We start from the raw sequence: 23541 nt of genomic DNA, 5'->3' as shown, positions 1-23541 counted from the left end.
GGAAAGAATCCACAACAGACTTCCAAGTTTGGGATGCATAGGTCATATCGTCATTTGACTTACATATGTGGGGGCTTATAATAAATAAAACTATTCATCTTGTGCAATTTAAGTGTGATTTTTTTTGTTGGGGTCGGGGGGCACTGCTAAATCTCGGGGCCAGGTCATAGCATAAATAGTACCATACAAATCAGAGGATTCCGAAAAAAAGGCCGTATACCCTAATACATATAATGTTCATACTCTGCATAGATTGTCAGTGTAACCACTGTCATGCATGCTTCTGGTGGCGTGGATGTGCTGGTGGGTCCCTCAACACTTGAGAGATGTTATTCTTTAGAGGCTGTGGGCGCTGCCCACAAACCCACTGAATATAGGGTATATTTTATTCAATTCACTTTCTTGTTTTCATTTCATAGAAACATTTTACAGAGTAAATGTAAGGTAATGGGCTGTGTTTTTGCTGAGAGGAGAACTGATGAATACCTACAATATGGTGTACTCCCAATTTGTGTTGCTACTGTCGATTCGGCTGAAGAGCTAAACCCAGAGGTCTGATAAACATGCACACTGCCGGTGGATACCAGGAATAAAATCAATGTAAAGAATGAAAAGGGTAAAAGACGATAGGTTCCCATGCATGAAAGAAATGATTTTTCTTCATAGTGTGAGAAGCTTTTCTTTGAATATACAGGCATGCGGGCAGTGGTGCGTTGTCATGTAGATACAGCTGTCCAATCTAATACAAACATTCGGTCTCCCGCTCTCTCTGTCTCAATAAAACACACACACACACACACACACACACACACACACACACACACACACACACACACACACACACACACACACACACACACACACACACACACACACACACACACACACACACACACACACACACGTAAGAAAACCAATTCACAGTCATGCACCTACTGTAAAAACGAACCCATGAATTTAGGATCAATGAAATCTGGCAGACAATGCGGGGTGTTTGTGGGGCCTTACATTTTTTTAATTTTTTTTTTTTTTAATTCTTGCTTTAACATATTTACACCCATGTATTCCAAACAGCACCATTACAGACTCCACAAACAAGTGTGAATATTGCTTAGCAGCCTTTGAAAGACTTTCCACTGGACCTCGTGAACACGTAGGGCCCAGCCCCAACGCCATCTTTCAGAGTCCACCTTCCAGGTACACTTGGAAAACAAGTGTAAATGATTACTTTGCGTTGTTTGCTAAAAATTTCACGGGGACTGTTCCACAACAGATGTCACATTTAAACAGAGCTGACTTCAGAAGCCTTGTCTCTCTCATTCAAATCAGGTATCCTGAGTTCATTATGGCAGCAATGGTGCAAATATTCAGCTTCTGCAGGTTTGTGACTGCAGACTGCACAGACAAACTATTCAGAAGGGTTCAGAAGGATCCCAGCAGAACTAAGTTACACATTTTATTTAACAAAACTCATTTGGATATTTCTTGTTTCAGACTTAATTCTGATCCGACAACTTTGGGTTTGCTTAAGACACCTCAGAAGATGGCATAAGGTAAAGCATTTAGGAGTCGTGTTACTGGGCAGCAAGATTAGTTGTGACACTCGGCCTTCACAGCAAATATCACCTTCCATGTGGACCTAACTGCCTTTGACTATTACCATGGCAATGTCAAGCAATTTAATAAATCTCTGTGGGATACTTGCCTTGAATCAGGACCTGAATTACAACCAGGGCCATCTTTAAGAAGAATGTCTTAGTGAATTAGGGCCGGTCATCACTGACTTCTCAACTGAGGACCAGTGTGAAACATGGACCAAAATAAACTAATGATAGGAACAAGTGGGGTGGCCAAACTACACATGTTCAAACGCCTTCTGATTGTTTCCAAGATGTGAATCTGATTAGATTTTCTCTTTTTTTTTCTTTTTTCAATTTTCACAATGTTCTCTGTTCTGAGAGCCCCTCAGTAGAAGGGTGAATTTAGACTGAGCGACTGAAGCAAACTTGGAATCCATTGTGTGCGCCAGTTCAGCTGCATAACACACCCATGTATTATGTAAGAAACCACCACTGGCATCACAAGTTTGAGCGTGTTTCTTTGGCACCCCGTCTGGACAAAGTATGAGACATGTCGATAGAAAAAAACAAAAAAGTCTTATTTTCACTAAATGACAATAAGCGGCAATGATCTGCATTGTGTTCAGTCTCCCTTTCTCTTATACATTAAGCGTTCCTCTACTCAGAACGAAGTGTTACAGGTACTCTACATATATTTTGAAATATACAAATTCAGTTATTTATTTTGCATTAATTGTTGATTTTTTTTTTAATATCAGAGGCTTCGTTTTGGTTTTTTTTACTTTAAATGCATGCTTCTAGGAATGTTTTCAGGTCATGCAACACTAGGAGGGGAATGAAACCCATCTTGATAAAGGCAATTCAAAGGGGAAATACTTCCTTCCACAAGTTTTTAAAATTTGCCATTTGACTGTTAAGACATAATTGTGTAATAAAGTTGCAGAAGACAGCAGCGAGAGTCTTGCATCTGTAACTGAGATTATTGGTAAAACTACAGCATAAAAAAATGCCTGAAATCACAGCTCAGTTGTAATATATCATCATTCCAGCAACATAGCAAATAAAGGGAATGGAAATGACTTCTATATGAAACAAAGGATGTTGTGTTGACACAAGGTATTTAAGCAGAGGATGTTGAATCTTTTAGGTGTGGGATTGGGCTATATAATGATCCCTTAAAAATCCTCTTACATAAGTTCTATGTTCTTGAAACTACCAGCAGGCATCCTTCTATGAGAGTGATGGACTCTAGATTGTATATAGGGCAGTGTACGGACAATATACAGTGCTGTGTTGAAGCACAGTTGTGAAAGTAGTGTAAATCCTCATTCAGATAAGAACTTCATGCAATATTCGACTGACTACATTTACTGCTAATAGTATTGTACTTACTAACTACATTATCAGTTAAGTCACAAAACCCTACCTAACTATGAGTATGTGTGAAACCAAATTAAAAAAAAAAAGGAACAGGAAGAAACATTCAAAGTGTCCCCAAAGTTCTGCAGTAAGACCAGTTAGGGTGAATGGGTGAGGGGAAGCTTGCATTGCAATACATGAAACATATAAGACCAAAGCGATGAAAGTCAAGGCCATTCTCAGTCATCCATCAGATACTGATGTCTGTCTACTGTGTAAAAAAACGTATCTAACCGTAAGCTTAGCACTGATGGCTGTCATTCATCCTCCAAGTAACATGGAGCACTTTACCACCAATCTGGTCACTAGTGGCCCACAGGCCACAGCAGTGGAGTGTGCTTTCTCCACGCTCACACATCCTTTCATCTGTAAGTCATTTTCCATAGAGTAAAATTTGTTTTATCGGCTCTAAGAAGCAGGATATGTAGTGCAATAGGACTCTTCAGAAGCGCATGGTACAGCAGTGTGCCTTGGGAAATAAGGGAGCAAGGAATTGGGGACTAAAGTTGGGTTGGTGTTTTTTGTTTTTTTTTTGTTTGTTTTTTTACCTGGAAGAAGATTAAAGATAACTTAATTTTTTTTTTTTTTTTTACTGTTTCTCCCTTTTTCTTTTCTTTTTGTGAACTGTTGGCTACTGTTGTGAGCGGGAAATTTTACTACCTTATTACCATTATTTTATTACTTTGAAATAGCCGCAAAAATCCAACTTCATGCAAAAATCTAAATGCAATTCACCTTGAAATAGCCACTGACACTAGGGTTGTCAGGCGCTTGAACGGAAAGGTTTGAGAAGTGAAGAGAGGATTAGTCTTTGTTATATTTGTTTTCTGTCTCTCATTGCCTGAAATGTCCTGAGTCCTATTGCCTTTTGTAATCCAGCACAGGTGAGGAGGGAGGCTGAACACCTTTTCCATCCAATTCTTCAGATTTACATTTCCAACTGTGACAGAGGGGGGGATAGAAGACTACACGTCTGTGAGCATTTTGGTGATGTTGACATAGTTTGTGTTGGCCAATGTGCAGTTGGCAGTCTTAAGGTTCTCCTCCTGAAAGTCCTCGTTGCTGTTGTTCACAGCTTCCTGGATCTCCATATAGTCCGATTTACTGATGGTAGAGCCGCTTCTGCTTCGCTTCAGCTCCTCGGATGAGTCAGATTTGGGCACGTTGACCTGCAGGTACTGGGCTTGCTCCTCCCCCTCCGTCTCACGGTGGTAGAAGTAGTTGAAGTTGGACACAATGACAGGCACAGGCAGCGCAATGGTCAGTACACCTGCAATGGCACAGAGGGAGCCAACAATCTTGCCCCCAATGGTGGTCGGTACCATGTCACCATAGCCAACTGTTGTCATGGATACGACAGCCCACCAGAATGCGTCCGGGATACTTTCAAACTGTGACACGGGCTCATCTGCTTCGGCAAAGTAGACAGCACTGGAGAAGAGGATGACCCCAATGAACAGGAAGAAAATAAGGAGGCCGAGCTCCCTCATACTGGCCTTCAGGGTCTGGCCCAGGATCTGCAGACCTTTGGAGTGGCGGGACAGCTTAAAAATTCTAAAAACTCTCACTAAACGGATAACCCTGAGAATGGCTAAGGACATGGCTTGTTGACCCGCTTGACCATCCTCCGGTTTTTCTGCTAGCTCCGTGCCAAGAGTGATGAAATAGGGGATGATGGCAACAACGTCAATAATGTTCATTATGTTACCAAAAAAACCCGCTTTGCTGGGGCAGGCGAAGAAGCGCACTAGAAACTCAAATGAAAACCATATAATGCAAAGCGTCTCAAGGATAAAGAAGGGGTCGGTGAAGTAGGTGGATGTATAGCTGATGATGGTGGTGTTAGTCTCAGGTGAGAAGACTTGTGCATGAGACTTGTGCATTTCATCCTCATCATTGCGGAAAATGGGAAGGGTCTCCAGGCAGAAGCTGACTATGGATATGAGGATGACCATGACAGAGATAATGGCGATGATCCTAGCGGGGCCGGAGCTCTCTGGGTACTCGAACAGCAGCCACACCTGTCTCTGGAACTCGTTATCGGGGAGGGGTCTTTCCTCCTCTTTTATAAAACCCTCATCCTCTCTAAATATCTCAATGGCCTCATCCCCAAGCTCGTAGAAGCGGATCTCCTCTGAGAAAATATCTAGGGTGACGTTGACGGGCCTCCTTAGCCGGCCCCCTGACTGATAGTAGTACAAAATGGCGTCAAAGCTGGGTCTGTTCCTGTCGAAGAAGTACTCGTTCCTCAGCGGGTCAAAGTAGCGCATCCTCTTCTTGGGGTCCCCCAGCAAGGTCTCGGGGAACTGGGAGAGGGTTTTGAGTTGCGTCTCAAAGCGCAGTCCTGAGATGTTGATGACCACCCTCTCGCAACACTCATGGTCAGCCTCGGGGTCGTAGTCTTGCAGGTGCCCCGGGTGCGCGGCTGCCTCGTCGGAAGGGTCGCCCGTGGCCACGGTCATTGTACAGGGGGGGGAAGCCTGCACCGTTCTGGCTCCTGCAGGTCCTGCAGCCTGAAAACACTGCAGGGAGGGGGCGGGAAAGGGGAGGGAGGGGGCTCCACACTATAAAGACCTGTTGGCCACAGGATGTCACCTAGGATCAGTCTGTGTGTGGGACAGAAGAAAAACAAAGACAACAGGATCAGATATACTGCAAATAGTGCAGTCCAATGCTCAGGTTTAAATCATGGTAGTCATGAGTTCTCCTAAGTTTGGATAAGAGACAAAATAAGTAATTGCAATGGAATAAATTAATATGCACTCAACCCTCAGTTATGTGGAATAGTTCTTGCTGGGATACATTTTAATCCTGAGAGAATAAGTTTTTGCAAATGAGGTTCTTCTGCTGCACCATGCCACTGAAACGGACATAGGAAATGGACATTTGTCAATTTTGCACATCGGTGCCTATTTCGGGAAACTCACAAATACTAATGTTAAAATGTCATGAATTTGCTAAAACATGTGCTGCCACTGATCTGCTGCAATGGACAATATTCATGATAATGAACCAGGCCACCTTCTGCAGTGAAGCCATGCGTGAATATGGCAATGCAGCAGGCACCGATTCCATACAGACTGCAGGCTGTCTATAATATCATAGCATCATCATAAGACACTACAATAATAAGCAATAAATAAAAACACGCATAAGAAATTTTCAGAAGACATGTTTCAGTGCACACCAAAAAACAAACATGTATTCATAAAAGAGTAGTTTTGCTGGAACATTTTTATCTGCCCGGTCTCAAATGGTGCCTGTCTCTGAAATATTCAAAAACACCCATACATTATTTATCCATAATGGGGAAATAGCTTTCAATGGGGAGAGGGGGTAGGGGGGTTGCATCTTAGCCACTTCTACACTATATAACGGTTTTATTAAGGCGGAGCATCAATAAAACACCCCAAAAAGAACAAAAAAAAAAAAAAAGATGCTCCAGTTATCACATTGTTGTTTTTTTGGATATCAACACATCGACATTATAAAGCTCTTGTGAAAAAAACGCATTTCGGCAACACGACTATGTGATCCGTTGATAATGCACATACCTGCATATATCTTCATGTTTGCATTTCGGTCATCTCCCTGGCTCACTGACCGGGAGGTAAATTCGGTGCGGCTTTGTCCCTTAACTCCGCGATTAAAACAAAACAAAACAAAACAAAACAAAACAAAACAAAACAAAAAAAACAAACAAACAAACAAACAAACAAACAAACAAAACAAAACAAAAAAAAAAAAAACAATTTCCGACCCGGGACAGGGGATCAGATCCACTTCATGGTGTCTGCAGCATCCTCACCGGTGCACCGGCCGCGGAGTGCGGGTGTGTCCTCTCGGCGGGGTGTCGCGGGAAACGGGAGGAGAGGAGAGGAGAGGAGGGGTGGAGGGGGTGGAGGAGGGCGGGGTGGCGACCGGGAACGGACGGTGCTTCCCTCAACCCGCCGAGGCGCTGGGATCAGCAGATTTGACTGTTGTTCTGCGGGAAGAACTGGTGCTGTCGCGCTGTGGCTGCACGCAACCGCAAAGGTAATAATCATCCTGATGAGGTGCGGACGACATATGCGCAGATAACCCAGCAGAGAGAGAGAGAGAGGGGGGAGGGGGGTGGGGAGGGAGAGAGAGAGAGAGAGAGGGGGGAGGGGGGTGGGGAGGGAGAGAGAGAGAGAGAGAGAGGGGGGAGTGAGGGGAGGAGGGAGCGACAGAGGAGAGAGGGAGTGAGAGGGGAGAGAGAGAGAGAGAGAGAGAGAGAGAGAGAGAGAGAGAGAGAGACAGGAATATAATAATAATAATTGTTATTATTATTGTAAAATTTAGGATCTGCTTTAATATCTGACTGATTTAAAAACTTTTTTTTTTTTTCCATTTGGTAAGGGGATTAGGCAAGTAATCCTTTTTAATATGTCTTACTCCATTTCATAAAATATTTACACACCCAAAAAGTCCAGTGGCTTTTTGCAGACAGCCTCCTGCAGAGCCCAGCAGGGGGGAGGGATCCCAGGAGCCGCGCAGTCTCCTGAAGCGCCTCCATTGAGAGGAGAACAACATCTCCAGACACTGACTTGAAATGACATGCGTGAAAGAAGCGTCCCACATTAGCAGGCGAGATTATGCAATTTCACATGCAGTGTCTGCACCCGTACGAGTTACTGGACTTAGTTCAGCGGAGATGAAACATCCCTATAGTCCCATGATGTGTGTATGGTCTCCAGTAGCTTTTTTGGAGGCTGGTGTGTGATGTTTTTAGTCAAACCTGCAGTTGGTTGTTGCTGTGCATACAAAGTGGCAATTAAGAAGAGAGCAAGGCTGAATAAACGCACTGTGGCACTGCTCACCTTGTCTGCAGTGGAGGAGATTTAAAGGCCATTTAAAGTGAATTCAGTGATTTCTAACATTATACATGTTCGAAAGTAATTGTTGAAAACAATTGAAGAGTTGAGCGATGGAGTAAGACCCTTAAACTGTTTCTCACCATTTTTGTGGTCCGGACTTTTTTGGCAGGGCTAAATCATGACTCATCATAACTCGATCCGTTATGTACAGCGTTTTTTTTTTTTAGTTTCATTCGATTACAATAAGTTTATCTACAATAAGGCTTAATCGTCATTATTGGTTTATTTTGGAGAAACGGGGAGTGGGGACTCACAGCGGATCGCGCATCAGTCAGTGGAGCGGAGATCACCGGGAGGACAGCAGGAAAGGAGGGTCAAATACAGAAGAATCCCGAAAACAGGAGGGTTGACAGCTACTGTATGGGTTCAGCAAAGGAAGATGTAAGCATGGCATTTATTTACTTTAATGTAAACGTTTAAAAATGATTGGCCGTGGTTTCGGCGTCTTCAGCGGACAGCATCTCAGAGCAGCGGGAAGTGCCTTTTTTCACGATTTTGAAACCTAATTTTACATGCTTGCCAATTTTCACACTCAGAACAGATATTTATTGCTGCTTTAGGGGAAGGGAAAGGTCCATACTTCTCTAACTCAGTAGTTCTTCATTGGTAGCCCTATTTAAAAAAAATAAAAAATAAAAAAACATCAATCCATAAAATTTCTTTGCAAATGTTGTAAAATTGGTATTACAGCTAGAAAAGTGTGCACACCATCTACTGGTCGAAATCAGCACAGGCAGGATGCTTACTAGATTAGTACTTTCAGTGGCTCTTGACGTCACAAATAATAAGAAAAGGAGCGGGTCTAATCCCCACCAAAGAATTGACTGAGGGCGATTGAAAAAGCCACGCCCATTTTCGGATAGTGCCATGTCCCATCCCGAAACCACTCTTCGCCCACTTCTTGGCGCTTTCTGAAATTGTGAAAAATGCTCTTTCAGAAAAATGTGTTCTGTCCTGGAAATTTCAGCAGCAATTCTTGAGCACACAAATTGTTGAGTTTCAAAGGTTAACATTGCACCGTATTGCATCCTAATGATGTGGAGTGTAAAGCAGTTAAGGCTCATGGCCCCGTGGTAACATTTTGAAATAAATTACCGTAATTACCTGCATTGCGTAATACCTGCTTGGAAGTGTGACTTTGCATGTGGGCTTTTTTTAAAATTAATTAATGAACTTATTTTTGTTCTCCATGGCTATATTTGAACCCATTACTTTTAGGCTCTATGAATAATACATACTTGGGTCGCTGAAATAGAATAACTATAAATTCTCTATACCGTGAAAACCAGAATGATGATAACACTCCCATCAGGAGTCAGTCTTTTGTTTGCCACTATCAATAGATGACTCAGAGTCAGGCAGAGTCAGAGTGGCATTGACGCCCAGCCGGGAGGTCAGGGGGAATCCCTCGTGTTGGAGGGGAGGAGGTTACGAAGGATGGAGGTGACAACAAAGAAAGGGATGAGTGGGGGGCGGGGTTCTTGCATCCCTATTGGTTGATTTGTGTGAGAGCGGGCTATACCAAGGTTACCAGCCGCATCCTCAACCCTGTCAATGACCTCCTGGCCCCTCCCTCCCTTCTGCCTGTCTGCCTGCCGGCTGCCGCACACACGCACGGGCGCACACACACACACACACACACACACACACAACCAGACACACAACCAGACACACAACCAGACACACCCCACTGTTCCCTAATGGCTTTCCCAGGTGTGTCATGGCAGCACAGCCATTATTTATGAGCCAGGGGCCCATTCTACAGACTGTTAATGAAAGCTTGGTTCACGTTGCAGTAGCTGGCTTGCTTTAATTAAATGGGGAGGCTCAGACCTCCTCAATCGCTTTGTGCCGCTCAATCGTATGGAGGTGTGGAGACGAGAGGTAGTGACAGCTGAATAAAAGGATGACAACAATTAATTGGTTTCTAAGAGGTATTGATTTCAGGCCCCGGCCAAACGCTTCCCCCCCTCTTGTGCCGCACAGGCAGGCGGCTGGAGAAGAGCCGAGGAAATGGACCGGATGAGTGACGAGACGTCAGGACGTGCTGTGGAGCCTTGTGTTGGCGGCAACGTGTTTACAGAACATCGTTGAGGAGGGTAAGAAAGAGGAGAACGCTCACGTTGATAATTCATGAGTCTACACAAAAAAAGGGCAGGCTAATGGCAATAAGACACCAATTTCCACAGTATGTAATTCACAAATTGCCACTCGAACCGGATACCTAGTTCCTCAAACAGTTGTATAAGTGATAGTTGTTATGATTTAAATCCTGTTGACGATTAAAAACAGGAAAATTTTGATTATGAACTATGAAATAACCGACATTTACAGTGCCTGGATGTGACAAAACAACCCACCAAAGGTTATTGAACCGTATTCGCAACATGTTGTGCAAATGCATTCCATCCAAACTGCTGCAGGGTTTTAGTTTTCTCTAAAACGCGTCTTCTGAGTTGAGTAGCATCTCCCGATCATATGTCATTTTTGTTTGTCTAAGTGTGTACGGGGGACTTAGTAAATCATAAATAAACTTCGCCAACATCAGTCACTAATCTTTGATCACCATCACCATCAGCCAAGTCCCAGAAAGGCCCTATTCCAGCTTTTTGCTGTTATTCTATATTTAGTGGAGATGTGATGTCACCACACTGGGAAATGAGTTGTGCGAGGAGAGTCAGGGTGACCCGTCTGCTGGATCTTACAGTGAGATACTGCTGACTATTCGGCAGTGTTCCTGGACCGTGTGTGTGTCTGTCTGTCTGTGTGTGAGAACGTATTCGAGAATTGTATGCGAAGAATACATGTGCCATGGTGCAATGCAGTGTAATATAGCAAGCAGTCCAGCAATCTCTGTAGCCCACACACACACACACACACACACACACACACACACACACACACACACACACACACACACACACACACACACACAATCATGATGACGAGTCCCTACATTTTCTTCCAAATCTTAAGGTTGTATTATGTCTATGACCAGCTCACTGGGTGACATCATCTCATAAGCGAGCTCATAGCAAAGATGAGATGATCAATAAAACCAGACTCTACGCTCCTCGGAATCGAGATGCAATCCCCTCTTACCATAATACGTAATAATCACATTTTACGCCAATACGACCTCAAACTCTTGCAGAGTTCATTCAACTAAAGGAGCCCGTACAGAACAATCAACGTGCGATGGAATGTCATAGCCTGCGAAAACATAATGTCACAAGTTATTCATATGTTTGGGCACGGGCAATTCATGTGGATTTTCTGCCAGGATAACCTCTATTATTTTAATTTAATTCCAGGGAAATCTACTGAGCCATTTTACAATGCATCTTTATTGAAAGTGGAATCCAAACCCTCTCGTTTTGAGTCACTGCAGCACCGCTGTGCCATAGAGGGGTAACCGTACGAGACGCTTCCTGCAAATGGAAAAAAAGATTCAGGTTATATATATATGAACAAGCCGCCCGAGGACCTGCTCGGGAAGGAAGTGAGTTCAACAAACAACAAAAAAAAAAAAAAACATAGTGAGCTGAGCCTAATAGGCTTAGGAGAGAGTAATGCGGTTTGATGCAGCACCTGCATGGCCTTCCTCCTTCTCTCATGTCCCCTCTGAGAAAACAGTGAATTTAAGGTGGGGTTGGGGAGGGGGAAAAAGAGGGATGGAAGGAGTGAGGGAAAGAGGGAGAGGGGGTGGGGGGGGGGTAGAGCCAGACTCTGGAAACCAGCCAAACTCTGGGGGAAGCACAAGGACGCTGGTCCTCTGCAGCACAGCTGCCAAGCTGCAGCTGGGTTTGCCAGGCGTCCTCCCTCCGCACCGGGCAGAGCCACGCCGCCACCGGCTGCACACGGATTGACAAAGGGCTCATTCAAACGCCTGCACCAGCGTGCGCCTTCACCGGAGAAAAGCTCAGTCACGGCATTTCACAGCATTTCAACAATTTATTGAGAGGGAGAAATCCACTGTGGTTCCTGGTTTGGATTGATATTCAGACAAGCGAAGGCGACATTAAATAAATAAATTAAAAAAACCCGTTGGTATCAGTCACCTGCCTGGCATCAAAAGGAAGGGCTACAGTATGAGTCAGCGCCCGAGTCAGTGCTGTGTCGCATGGAAACCCGTTCACCGCGTTACAATACAATACGCCTGGATAAATCACAGCGGTTTATGTACGTTTTTACTTCACTGACATTGGGCAAAATAAAGATATGGTCACGGGGGGGGGGGGGGATAAAGGGGGAAACTAAATACTGCAGAACAATCGCATTTTCCTTGGAGTGATGGATGACATTTTTCCTCCTGAAGTTTTTGTTTTCATGTTTATCGGGGTGTTCTTCATTCATCTCTTTATTTTAATATTTGGCATTCGGCGTGTTTGGTTGACTTAACCCCATTTGAGTCAGAAGACAAAAACAAATCCCACTGCAGTGCTGGCAGATCTAAAGCATAGACTCCTGATGCGGGACATAATTGTGAATAAAAGTGACTACCGCCGGGCCGCCGTATCATTTGGCTTCCCTGTTTGGTTGTTGTCATGGAGTTCATTTTCGTCCAGCAGTGGGACTTCCGGCGGCCGCTCCGTCGGGCCTGGCAGCGGTCTCACTCGGAGGATTATCCAGAATAACACAATTTCATGGGTCACGTCCTCTCAACCACGGGCCACCACTCTCCTTGTGGCTGGATCGGCGTGGGTCACCACTCCCGGTTCATATCAACATGACATGTTTATGTTAATCACACCAGCTGGCAGAAAGCAAAATCTTAACTCTCCGGGGCAAAGAGCGTATGAAAACACCGGACGGTGATTTCAGCGTCTGTGTCGTCACTGTTGTTCAACACCACCTTTTTTTTTTTTTTTTTCTGTTTTTTTTGCTCAGCCTCGTTCTGTTGCCACGGAGACCGTCTCCCGAGGCAGTGGGAGGGGCCCGGCGGTGACATCACGCCCACAGAGTCTCTCGGTGCCTCTGGGACATTTTCAGGTAAAGTCACAGCACAATGACCAGGCACTTTTTAGATTTTGTGCAAAGCCGAAGGCATTTCGATGAAACCTTGGGTTTTCAGGTGTAAAGGCACACTGGACGAGCGTGAGATTAGATCCCCAGGTACAACACACATGACTGTATCCGCGACGGACTGTAATGAGCTTTTCTCGGCTACTGGAGATTGTTCAGCGCGTTGAAGAATCTATTATTTCGCGGCTGGTTTTAGTGGCCCCTCCCAGTTTGGAGGGGTATGTAGGAGGGGTATGTGACACTGTTTCCAGGCTATCCTTTATCTCCCCGAAAGCAACAAAGAGAGTTATGATCCAGAAGAGTGAACTTTAAGAATAACCCCTCAGACTGCCATTACGTCTACTTCAAAGAGCAGATGGGCGGATTGCACCCGTGGAAATGAGAGTTCGATTCCCCCACCGATTCTATTCCTGGAGCCCCGCTGTTTTGAGGCAAATATCAAATGGAAATATCATTAGATGAGGGAAAAGGTTGTGGTAAATAACCATGGTCTGTAGCTACAACCCTCCCTTCCCCAATTCAGCATCACCGTCCTGTGGACCCGGGACCCGGAGCAACTGTCTGAGAAGGAATCAAGGAGACCCACCTGGACTCTCCCTAGTTGCTGTGCTGGGTAACAGCATCCCGTTCCCATGTGGGGAATGATGGAAGGCCAGAGGAATATGAATGTGTGTCGAGGGCGTTTGTGCGTAGACGTTTGCGTGTGTGCGTGTGTGTGCGTGCTAAATGGGTGTGGTGTCTTACATCCCCTGAGTCCGAGCGCCTCTGCATTCGAGCCAGCACGGGAGTGGATTCTAGGGAGGGGAAGCGCATTCGAGCACACCAGCTGTGACTTTCTTACAGCTGTACAGCAAGAATTCACACACACACACACACACACGTCTGAATATACACTCATGCGCACACAAGTGGAGACAAATAGTCAGAGGGAGAGAAATTGACCGAGAGAGTGAGAGAGATGGAGCGAGAGAGGGAGGGAGGGGGTGAAGGGAGGGAGGGAGGGAGGGAGGGAGAGGGAGGAAGAGAGAAAGAGTGAAATAAGTAGTTGCTGTTTCAGACTCCCTGACACACATACAGAAACATGAAACATTTTTGTGGTGGACAGAGATAGGTTGTGATGTTGCTGCATGCGGAGGCCATGAGCGGGACTATTTCTTTCATGTACAGTAGCACGCACCAATCACGTAACATGTCAACGTTGAGTATTACGCAACATGGGGACAAGGCGTGCACGCCGTGGCTTGGGCAAGAGAGCAAGGACATCCGAACCCGAGGAAGTGATTTTGTTTTTTTCTTGAAAAAATAAAGTCTGAATTTTGCAGGATTTGACCTCACTGTGACTTACCCACAAAGGTAGAAACTGCATAAATAGTGACAAATCTATTCCTATTCAATTCCTGCATTTGATGATTCAGATGATTCAGAGAAAGCAACGGGGTCAAGAGGAGGGGTTCTCAACGTGGGGTCCGGGGACCCCCAGGGGTCCATCACCAGGTTCCAGAGGGCCCTGGACAAAGCGATTACGAGTTTCATTTCAACATTTTTTCATTTACAAGACGTCAGCACCACTAGAGAACGCGCAATAATTCTTTTTAGATCATAGTTTTAGTTAGTCCAGCCAGGTATGGGAGTTTGGACTGAATCACATCCAACAATAAACATTTTCTCAGATTTGGGGTCCCAGAGACTAAACATTCAAATCAATGTGGCCTAATGGATATCAAATTGTGGGTCCTGCATATGAAAAAGGTTCAGAATCTTTGTTTAAAGAATGACAATTTGTCTATAGCACAACTCTACTCTAACTATATGACTAATGAAATCACTTTCATTGTGGCGCTAAATGACTTGATGCACAACAAAAATACAGCTCCCCACCACAAACAGTGGACTCCTGCTCCAGCACAGGTGCCCCACACGGGTGCTCCTGTTGAGCAGAGCTGGAGATGATTTATGGCACTCGGTTTTTCCATGGTTTAAAAATACTGGACATGCTATATCCAGCAGGGCAGGCAGTGTTAAAAAAAAAACCCCCCCAAAAAAACACTCAGCAGTTCTGATGCAGGCAGCACCTGGAGCTGTTCCCCATCTTGTCTGGTTCATGAGACTGAGGTCTATGCTCCATAGCCTCTAAAAGACATTACTCTGCTCTGAAGGCTCCTTCTAACCAACATAGTGTACCTGTGTGTGCATGTGTGTCTGCGTGCGTGCGTGCTTGTGTGTGTGTGTGTGTGTGTGTGTGTGTGTGTGTGCGTGTGTGTGTGTGTGTGTGTGTGTGTGCGTGTGTGTGTGGGTGGGTCTTGTGTTTGTGCATGTTTAAGGGGATTGGGTTTCTGTTTTTTATTGAAAATGTTTAATATATTCTGTTATGCCCTGAAATCTGCTAGAATATACAACACACTGTCTGCAGTACGACTGTTTGCCTAAAAAAAATAAAAATAAAAATGACCTACCATCTGTAATAACAACTCCTCTCCGCGCGAGGGCAGTGCTGAGTTATGTTTTAACACAGCAACTACATTTTGGGAGGCGATAAGCTGCTACTCAAACAGGAGTAGCTCTGATTGGACGTCAAAAACATTTTGAACACGTTTTCAAATCAAAACAAATAACGTCTAATTTTATTGTTTCGTGTCAAGGCGAATGTATGCATTTTTGCAGCAATGTCTGATTTCAGACTTATAATGCACAAATAAAAAATGATCCTTAGTTCGAGAGGCGCATGCTCCCATAACAATGCGAAACCTTAGGCTAGAGAGCTGAGTATATTATACACTCTTGGATGAGAGACTCAAATGGCCACAAATTGATTTATATTTGCTTATATGCACAATCAAAAAAACCCCACAAGTATAGATAAGAAAAAATATATAGATATTTGATAATAACATTTCAACAATACCTTTAAAGTAAGTTTATACAGTAGGACTATCCATATTTCACACACACTAGCCTCATTTTAGCCAATGGCAAAAACACAATGAGAACATTTACACAACATATTTCAAAATATACTGTAATGATGCACTACAAAAACATTTAGACAATTTTGATGGCAACGTTGTGAGCAAAGGCCAACTGGGTGAAACAGCCAGCTACTAATTATTTCCATGGACTTTAAGCACTAACTGATAAGCATCACTTACTCAAAACAATGTTTCAAAAATATTTCCCGAATGGAATTTCGACCTTTTCAAGAAAGTTGCCCAGCTGCCCCCGTCAGCAACCTGTGAGCAAAGCAAGAGCCGTGAACGGGGGGTTGCCTCCCTTGAGTCCGGGTGTGTTTGTTTCACCCCCACCGCGACTACAAGGAGGACACCTGTCCAGTCAAGCGAGCGGGGGCGCCAGGGGACAAAGGGTGGTTTGACGTCACGGGTTGGCATGACAACCCCGAGGAATGAGCAAGAAGTTGAAGGGAATACAACTTAGCGCTTTTGGTTTGTATGACTTGAAATTTCGAGGCAGCTCTGTTAGTCATGTTCAACGTTGAACAGTAAATGTCACAAGCGCTTTTGATGCGAGGATGGAGACCTCAGAACAGAGCCGAATCCACTGAACGAGACAAATTCAAAGGAGCATCCAATGTGTGTTATTCATCGCTATAGCGTTGGGGGAGTGAGGTGGGTTGCCAACGGACTACTCGTGGAGGACTCTTGTTTTCGAGGCAATAAACCACTCTTAAGAAGAAGAAGAAGGAGCAAGGTGTTAAACGCTCGAAAAATCCCATCTCTTCCACGGTGGCAACAAGTTAGACGACCGTCTTTATCCTCCAAATACAGAAGAGCAGTCTGGAGCGTCGTTTAGACAGTCCACGTGAGATGCAAAACAGTGGCGGAAGGGGGTTGCCGAGGAAACAGAAACCCCGCAATCAAGAGACGGGACGTGCTTTCACCCGCGCGCAGGACATTTCAAGGTTCGTCCTGTCTCCATTGTGTACACCAGGCCGATTCAACGGGCGGCCCGCGGGCCAAATGTGGCCCAGCTACTCGCGTAGAGGGGCCCTTTGAATACATTTGAAGCTCGGAAATTTCCTGTCGTTTCGGGAATAGCTGCAGCTCTTAAAAGTACCGACAATGTGCCCTTATAATGTAAAACCTGAGAGAATATTATCTGGAAATGTATCAGTTCATATTAATGACTAGCTTTTTTGTAAATAAGATCATTTGAAAAATATGAAGGTGGCCTTGCACTCTCATTTTCTTTGTTTTTCCAAGAGTAGCCATATCCTCAATAATGAAAAAATGGTGTCTGTCTAAACCAGAATGCAGTTGAACAGCCCTGGTGCACACCTGCTCCTCAGACAGAATGCATTATTGTAGATCAGACGAGGATTTAAGCTTCTTATATGACCATGTGCTTCAAATTGCCTCATTATTGAATAATGAAAATAAGGCTACAGTAACATCTTATTCGGGATATTCGTTTTCTGTGTTTATTTGGTATAGGCTAGAGGCAGTTCTGAGTAAAATAAATCTTGTAAAAAGCTTATGGTTCAGTTTCAAATCCATAATTGTATGCATTTGATTACCTGAAGAATAATTTGAACAACACTTATGAGTCCAACAACATTATGCTATTAAATTTACATTGCTGTATAGGCTTTACATGACTAAACATTGAAAATACCTCTCTCCTCTCCACAAAGTACATGACAACTCTGCTTTAAATGGCTTGTAGAAGGAACAGTGGGCCAGGGGTTCCCAAACGGGGGTCCACAGACACCCAGGGGGCCGTGAAGGAATTGCAGGGGTTCCGCAGAAAAATAACTATTTATTTGGTTTATACAGATTTTTATAGTTGATATAGTGTTATACAAAAGTTTGGGAGCCACTGGCGCAAGCTATACACATGTATCTGAGTTACTGAATATTAACACCTTGTGACTCGAACATGAATCTTAACATCACAATAAGATAGGCATCATGTGACAATACATCCACTGGACAGATATGGACGGCATGGAAGCCCATTCCTACCAGGTGAATAAAAAACAGATGAGACACTAAAATGAGAATGCAAATAATAAAAAACAATGCTATCTCAGTGTCTCATTATTATGACTTAGTGTCTGATAATTATGAGACATTAAGTCAAATGTTTGACATGGTAAACAGAAATTCTCACGTAGCATCACATAATTATAACTTAGTGAATCGAAATGATGACTTTGTATCTCAAAGTTATCACTTGTTCAATCATAATTGTGACTTGGTCTCTCATAATCTTTGCTTAATAAGTCAAAAACATGATGTAGTATCTCATCATTATGACTCAGTATACGGAAATGACCTGGTATTTCAGAATTCTGCGATTCTAAGTCATAATTTCAAATTACTAAGACATATGAGGTACTTATTTCAAACCGTAAAAAAAGCTTGTTTGCCTGTTTCTTGCTTGATTTTTTATTTATTTTTTGCCTGCTTGTTCGTTTACTTGTTTGTTTACAGCGCCTCGCGTTGATTACGCACATTTTAATATTTTTTTTAGTATTTTCAGAGCTTATTGTGCGTAATCACCGGGTGTCATGTCACCGTTCACTGCATATATGTAACAAACAAACAAACAAGATTCAAGAGGTTATTTGTCACGTGCTGTAACCTCTTGAATCTTGTTTGTTTGTTTGTTTGCCTGCCTGTTTGTCTTTTTGCTCGTTTTTTTTGTTTCTTTTTGCTTGTTTGCTTTGGCCGTTTGTTTGTCTTTTGCTTGTTTGTCGGTTTGTTTGCTTGTTCCCCGGTTTTTTTTCCACCTGCTGTGAACGGGCTTCCATATAAGGACGGACAAAATTTACGAGTCTCCACAAAACATTGGCGATAATATAATATAATATCCCCCCCCCCCCCCACGCTCCATAAATGTTGCGGGACATCGTTTCACACATCCGTGAAGATCTTCGTGATATTGACGCAGTTCTGGTTCTTCTCCTCGGCGCAGGCGCAGCCCTCCTCCGGCGCCACGTGCTCCCGCCCGCCGCCGCCGCCGCCGCGCGACGACGACGACGACGACGACGATCTCCGCCGTTCGTCGCGCGCCAGATGCTCGCAGCTGCTGACGTGCAGGTACTGCGCGTGCTCCTCCCCGTCCGTCTCCCGGTGGTAAAAGTAGTTGAAGTTCGACACGATGACGGGCACCGGCAGGGCGATGGTCAGCACGCCCGCTATGGCGCACAGGGAGCCCACGATCTTGCCGCCGATCGTGACGGGGTGCATGTCCCCGTAGCCCACCGTCGTCATGGTGACCACCGCCCACCAGAAGGCGTCCGGGATGCTGGTGAAGCTGGACGAGGGGTCGTCCGCCTCCGCGAAGTACACCGCGCTGGAGAAGAGGATCACGCCGATGAAGAGGAAGAAGATGAGCAGGCCCAGCTCCCGCATGCTGGCCTTGAGCGTCTGCCCCAAGATCTGCAGGCCCTTGGAGTGACGCGAGAGCTTGAAGATGCGGAAGACGCGCACCAGCCTGATCACCCGGAGGATGGCGAGCGACATGGCCTGCTGCCCCCCGCTGCTCTGCCGCTCCGCCAGCTCCGTCCCCAGGGTGATGAAGTACGGGATGATGGCCACGACGTCGATGACGTTCATGATGTTCCGGGAGAAGGAGGCTTTGCTCGGACACGCGAAGAACCTGACGAGCAGCTCGAAGGAGAACCAGATGATGCAGAGCGTCTCGATGACGAAGAAGGGGTCCGCGAAGGGGCTGGCGCCGTGGGGCGCCGTGCCGTTAACCGCCGGCGGCGCCGCGGGGGCCCGGTCCTTGTCGTCGCGGAACTCCGGCAGCGTCTCCAGACAGAATATGACGATCGAGATGAGGATGACGAGCACCGAGACGATGGCGATGCCCCTGGCGGGTCCGGAGCTCTCCGGGTACTCGAACAGGAGCCAGACCTGCTTCTGGAAGTCGTTCTTGGGGAGGACGCGCTCCTCCTCCTTGATGAAGCCCTCGTCTTCGCGGAACTTCTCCATGGCCTCCTCGCCGAGTTGGTAAAACCTGATCTCCTCGGAGAACACGTCGATGGGGACGTTCACCGGTCTCCTGATGCGCCCCCCGGACTGGTAGTAGTAGAGGATGGCGTCGAAGCTGGGTCTGTTCCGGTCGAAGAAGTACTCGTTCCTCAGCGGGTCGAAGTAGCGCATCCTCTTCCTCGGGTCTCCCAGCAGCGTGTCGGGGAACTGGTTGAAAGTTTTGAGCTGGGTCTCGAAGCGCAGCCCGGAGATGTTGACCACCACCCTCTCGCAGCATCCCCGCGGGCCGCCGCGCTCGTATCGATCCACGGGCGGGTGCGCGGGCTGCGCGGCCGAGTCCTCCGGCGCCGTGTCCGCCGTCATGACGCGCCGCTCCTCCGCCGCCTCGGCATCGCCGCGGGTCTGCCTCGCGTCGCCGCGGTGGCCCCTGTGGCTGCCGGTGGACACGGACGCGCGCGGGTCGGGTCGGGTGGAGCCGTCATCCATACAGGTGGTGGCGCCGCGTCGGGGGGGTGAGGGTGCCGCCGCCGCCGCCGCGCGCCTCTGATCCCAGCCAGAGCGCACCGCTTTGGTTGGGGGGCGTGTGCCGCGACGCCGCTCTCACGTCTCTCCCAAACGATCACCTTGGCGTGCGCGCACAAACACCGGGGTGTGTTGTGTGTTTGTACCCGCCCACGGCGGCGCATATGTCTGACATATGTCCACGGTCCAATCGGAAAACACACTTGACATCAACGACGTGATACCCGACGTCTCCCACGCCCCCCCCCCCCCATCGCACACACCTTCTGTGAGAGAGTGTGTGATGAAACAACACGTCTAGTGAGATCATGACACCACGGATTCACAGCTCTTACGTCAAGCTTATCATTTGGATCTGCACCCCATGCCATATATTCATGTTATTAATCAAACACGCACACAGAATAATAATCAAAAAATATTAATAAAAAATATATTAATGTTGATACACTTCCATTAAGAAAGTATCTTGCGGATGTATTATATATATTTTTTATTATTATTTTTTAAATGACCATTGCATTTTATATATATATATGTTTTCTTTTTTCACAGTATATTTTTTTCTTCCTTGCGTTTCACAACGCAAGGAAGTGTATCGATATATATATACACACACACACACACACACACACACACACACACACACACACACACACACAGTAATATATATATATTTTTTTTTTTCTTTTACAAAAATACATAAACATTAATTGTAATATCGATACAATTCCTGGAAACGTTTCACATTTTCAACTGCCACCCAATCTCCACCACTGACAAGCGGCACTGTCCTCCACTCCTTTGTTTATCCAGGGCATTGGCGCTGTCCACGGTGCTGAACCATGCGTGCGTTGTTATGGCCATTTCCACCTGGGTGCTGGGCCCGTCTTGGGGGGTGCTCTGTCTAAGCTGCGACGTGAACAAACGCCTCTTAATGCTTCTGATCAAGCATGTCTCCCACGTCCGGGGCAATAAATCAGCCAATCAACAACCGACAAATGGTGCAAGGTTCAAGGTTTTTATCATCCTTAGCACTACAAGACAGCATGGAAGCAGATATCGCTGGCTATATAATTGTTATATTGGTGCATAGAGCCAGCCCAATAAAAAAAAAAAGAAAAACAGTAAAAAAAAATTATTAAACATATGGTGAAAACAGGATGCACGAAATAATATATACAGTTGCAGTTGAAAGTAGTGCAACCTAACAGCAAGTGCAGCGGCTAAAGTGAGCAGTGTGTGTATGTGAGTGCATGCGTGTGTGTGTGTGTGTGTGTGTGTGTGTGTGTGTGTGTGTGGCGCGCGAGGGGGGGGTAGTGTTCAAATGCTCATTGTGCTGTCTGTGGCATCAAAGAAACGTTCTGAAGCATTGGCCCCAGTTAGAGCGGATTAATGATGAAAATGCAAAATCATTGTCATCTATAATTCATTGGTACATGCAGGGCTCATCAAAGGAAGAAATGAATAAACACCTGTACAAGGTGACAGAGAGCAAACAGGATTTACACCTGAAAACAATCTGCTCAACTTCATTCTTCCGGCGGGCCTTTGTGTCTTTTACTTGGGATGTGTCATGCGCCAAAAGAATACAGCTGGAGTCTCTCTCTCTCTCTCTCTATCTCATCTCTCTCTCTCTCTCTCTCTCTCTCTCTCTCTCTCTCTCTCTCTCTCTTCATCTCTCTCTCTCTCTCTCTCTCTCTCTCTCTCTCTCTCTCTCTCTCTCTCTCTCTCTCTCTCTCTCTCTCTCTCTCGACTTGCTAATGAACACACAAGACCATTTCTGTTTACCAGGATGGACACTGATATAAAATGTAATGACCCGGAGAATGAGAGTTGCTTCACAAAACCGTTGCAAAGCATATTAAAACCACTGTTTTGCACATATGCATAGAAAAATAGGAAATTACTTTTGCTAATAAATAAATATTGGAAAACTTAGCAAACAGCAAAAGGGCATATATTATCTTAAGGTAAACAGATCAAATCGTGAAAGTCTGTACGGTAGCAAAATAAATGAAAAAAATAAGGATATTGTTACTGGCTTGGAAGACCCTGAGCTTGATTAATATTATCTCCTAAATTGTTATGGCAAAAGTGATCTTCATTTAAGAAACATTATTCTCACTCAAATTATTCAGAAGGTACATGGAAAACCATGTAAACAATATTTCCTTGTCCGTACTTAAAATATGTTTTAAGTACGGACACTACTTACTCAACCATCAATTGCAATTTCAATGACATGCACGCACGCATGCACGCAGGCACACACGCACGCACACACAGTTAACAGTATACAGTAAAAAAAATTATTATTCAGACCCTAAAACATCCTTTTAAATCATGAAATAAAACAGCAGTGGCATTGACAAAATGATTGACTCCCTAGCGCGGCCTTCTGAGAAAATCAGTGCAATCAAGCGCTTCTTAAAGCGCTTCCTCCACCCCTCCACGGGCGGTTTGCCCCACTCCCAAACTGCTGTTTTCAGATCTCTCCACAGGTGTTCAATGGGATTTAGCTCTGGACTCAGCTGGCCACTTCAGGACAGTCTAGCATTTTGTTTTCAACCATTCATGGGTACTTTTCCAAGTGTGTTTCACACAGCTTTCTGACGCTGAGTTCAATGTCTTCATTCGGTTTTCTGTTAACCTAGATGATGTGATTTACCAATGGTGTGAGTTTAAAGTGTGCGTCTGAAGGTCAGCTTGAATCTGTTTTGCAGTCGTCTGAGATTCTTTCTCCATCGTTTGAATAGTTCCTCACTGTGAAATTTGACCAACTTCTGTCTTTTCGGCCACGTCCAGGGAGGTTGGCTTCAGTGCCAGGGGCCTTGAACTTCTTGAAAACGTGGTGCACAGTGGACACACGAACATCAAAGTCTCTTTGGACAGCTTTTCAGGAAGAAGTCCTTTTATGCTTTTAGATTTATCTCTGAACTCAAATTATTACTTTCACACAGCTTTTTTCTTTCTCTCCATGTGGCCCCTAATCCACTTCTATAAGAGAGGCGGCGGGAAAGAGACATGAAAAAATCCCAGTTCCATTTTCATGACTGAATTCCCCGGGGAATACAATCACTGTGAGAGCCAAGATGTCAGACGGATCCCACCGAAGCATTACATGTTATTTATCGTCTT

General features: G+C 45.2%; 2 protein-coding genes across 2 annotated transcripts; both read right to left on the bottom strand.

Moving 5' to 3' along the window:
- Positions 1-3964: 3964 nt before the first annotated feature.
- Positions 3965-5461, bottom strand: LOC307229991 (potassium voltage-gated channel subfamily A member 2; the record flags this gene model as incomplete). Its single annotated transcript, XM_080000143.1, has 1 exon — positions 3965-5461. One exon carries the CDS (start codon positions 5459-5461, stop codon positions 3965-3967), a length of 1497 nt encoding a protein of 498 aa, XP_079856269.1.
- Positions 5462-18792: 13331 nt separating this feature from the next.
- LOC307230601 (potassium voltage-gated channel subfamily A member 3-like) lies at positions 18793-20364 on the bottom strand (the record flags this gene model as incomplete). The annotated part of the gene is made up of 1 exon (XM_080001037.1): positions 18793-20364. The coding sequence occupies one exon, from the start codon at positions 20362-20364 to the stop codon at positions 18793-18795; it is 1572 nt and encodes a 523-aa protein (XP_079857163.1).
- Positions 20365-23541: the final 3177 nt, after the last annotated feature.

Source organism: Zeus faber, assembly GCF_960531495.2.
Source record: "Zeus faber genome assembly, chromosome: 5".
Classification (NCBI taxonomy): Eukaryota; Metazoa; Chordata; class Actinopteri; order Zeiformes; family Zeidae; genus Zeus; species Zeus faber.
Note: the sequence above shows the minus strand (reverse complement) of the source record. Positions and strands in the feature narration are given on the sequence as shown.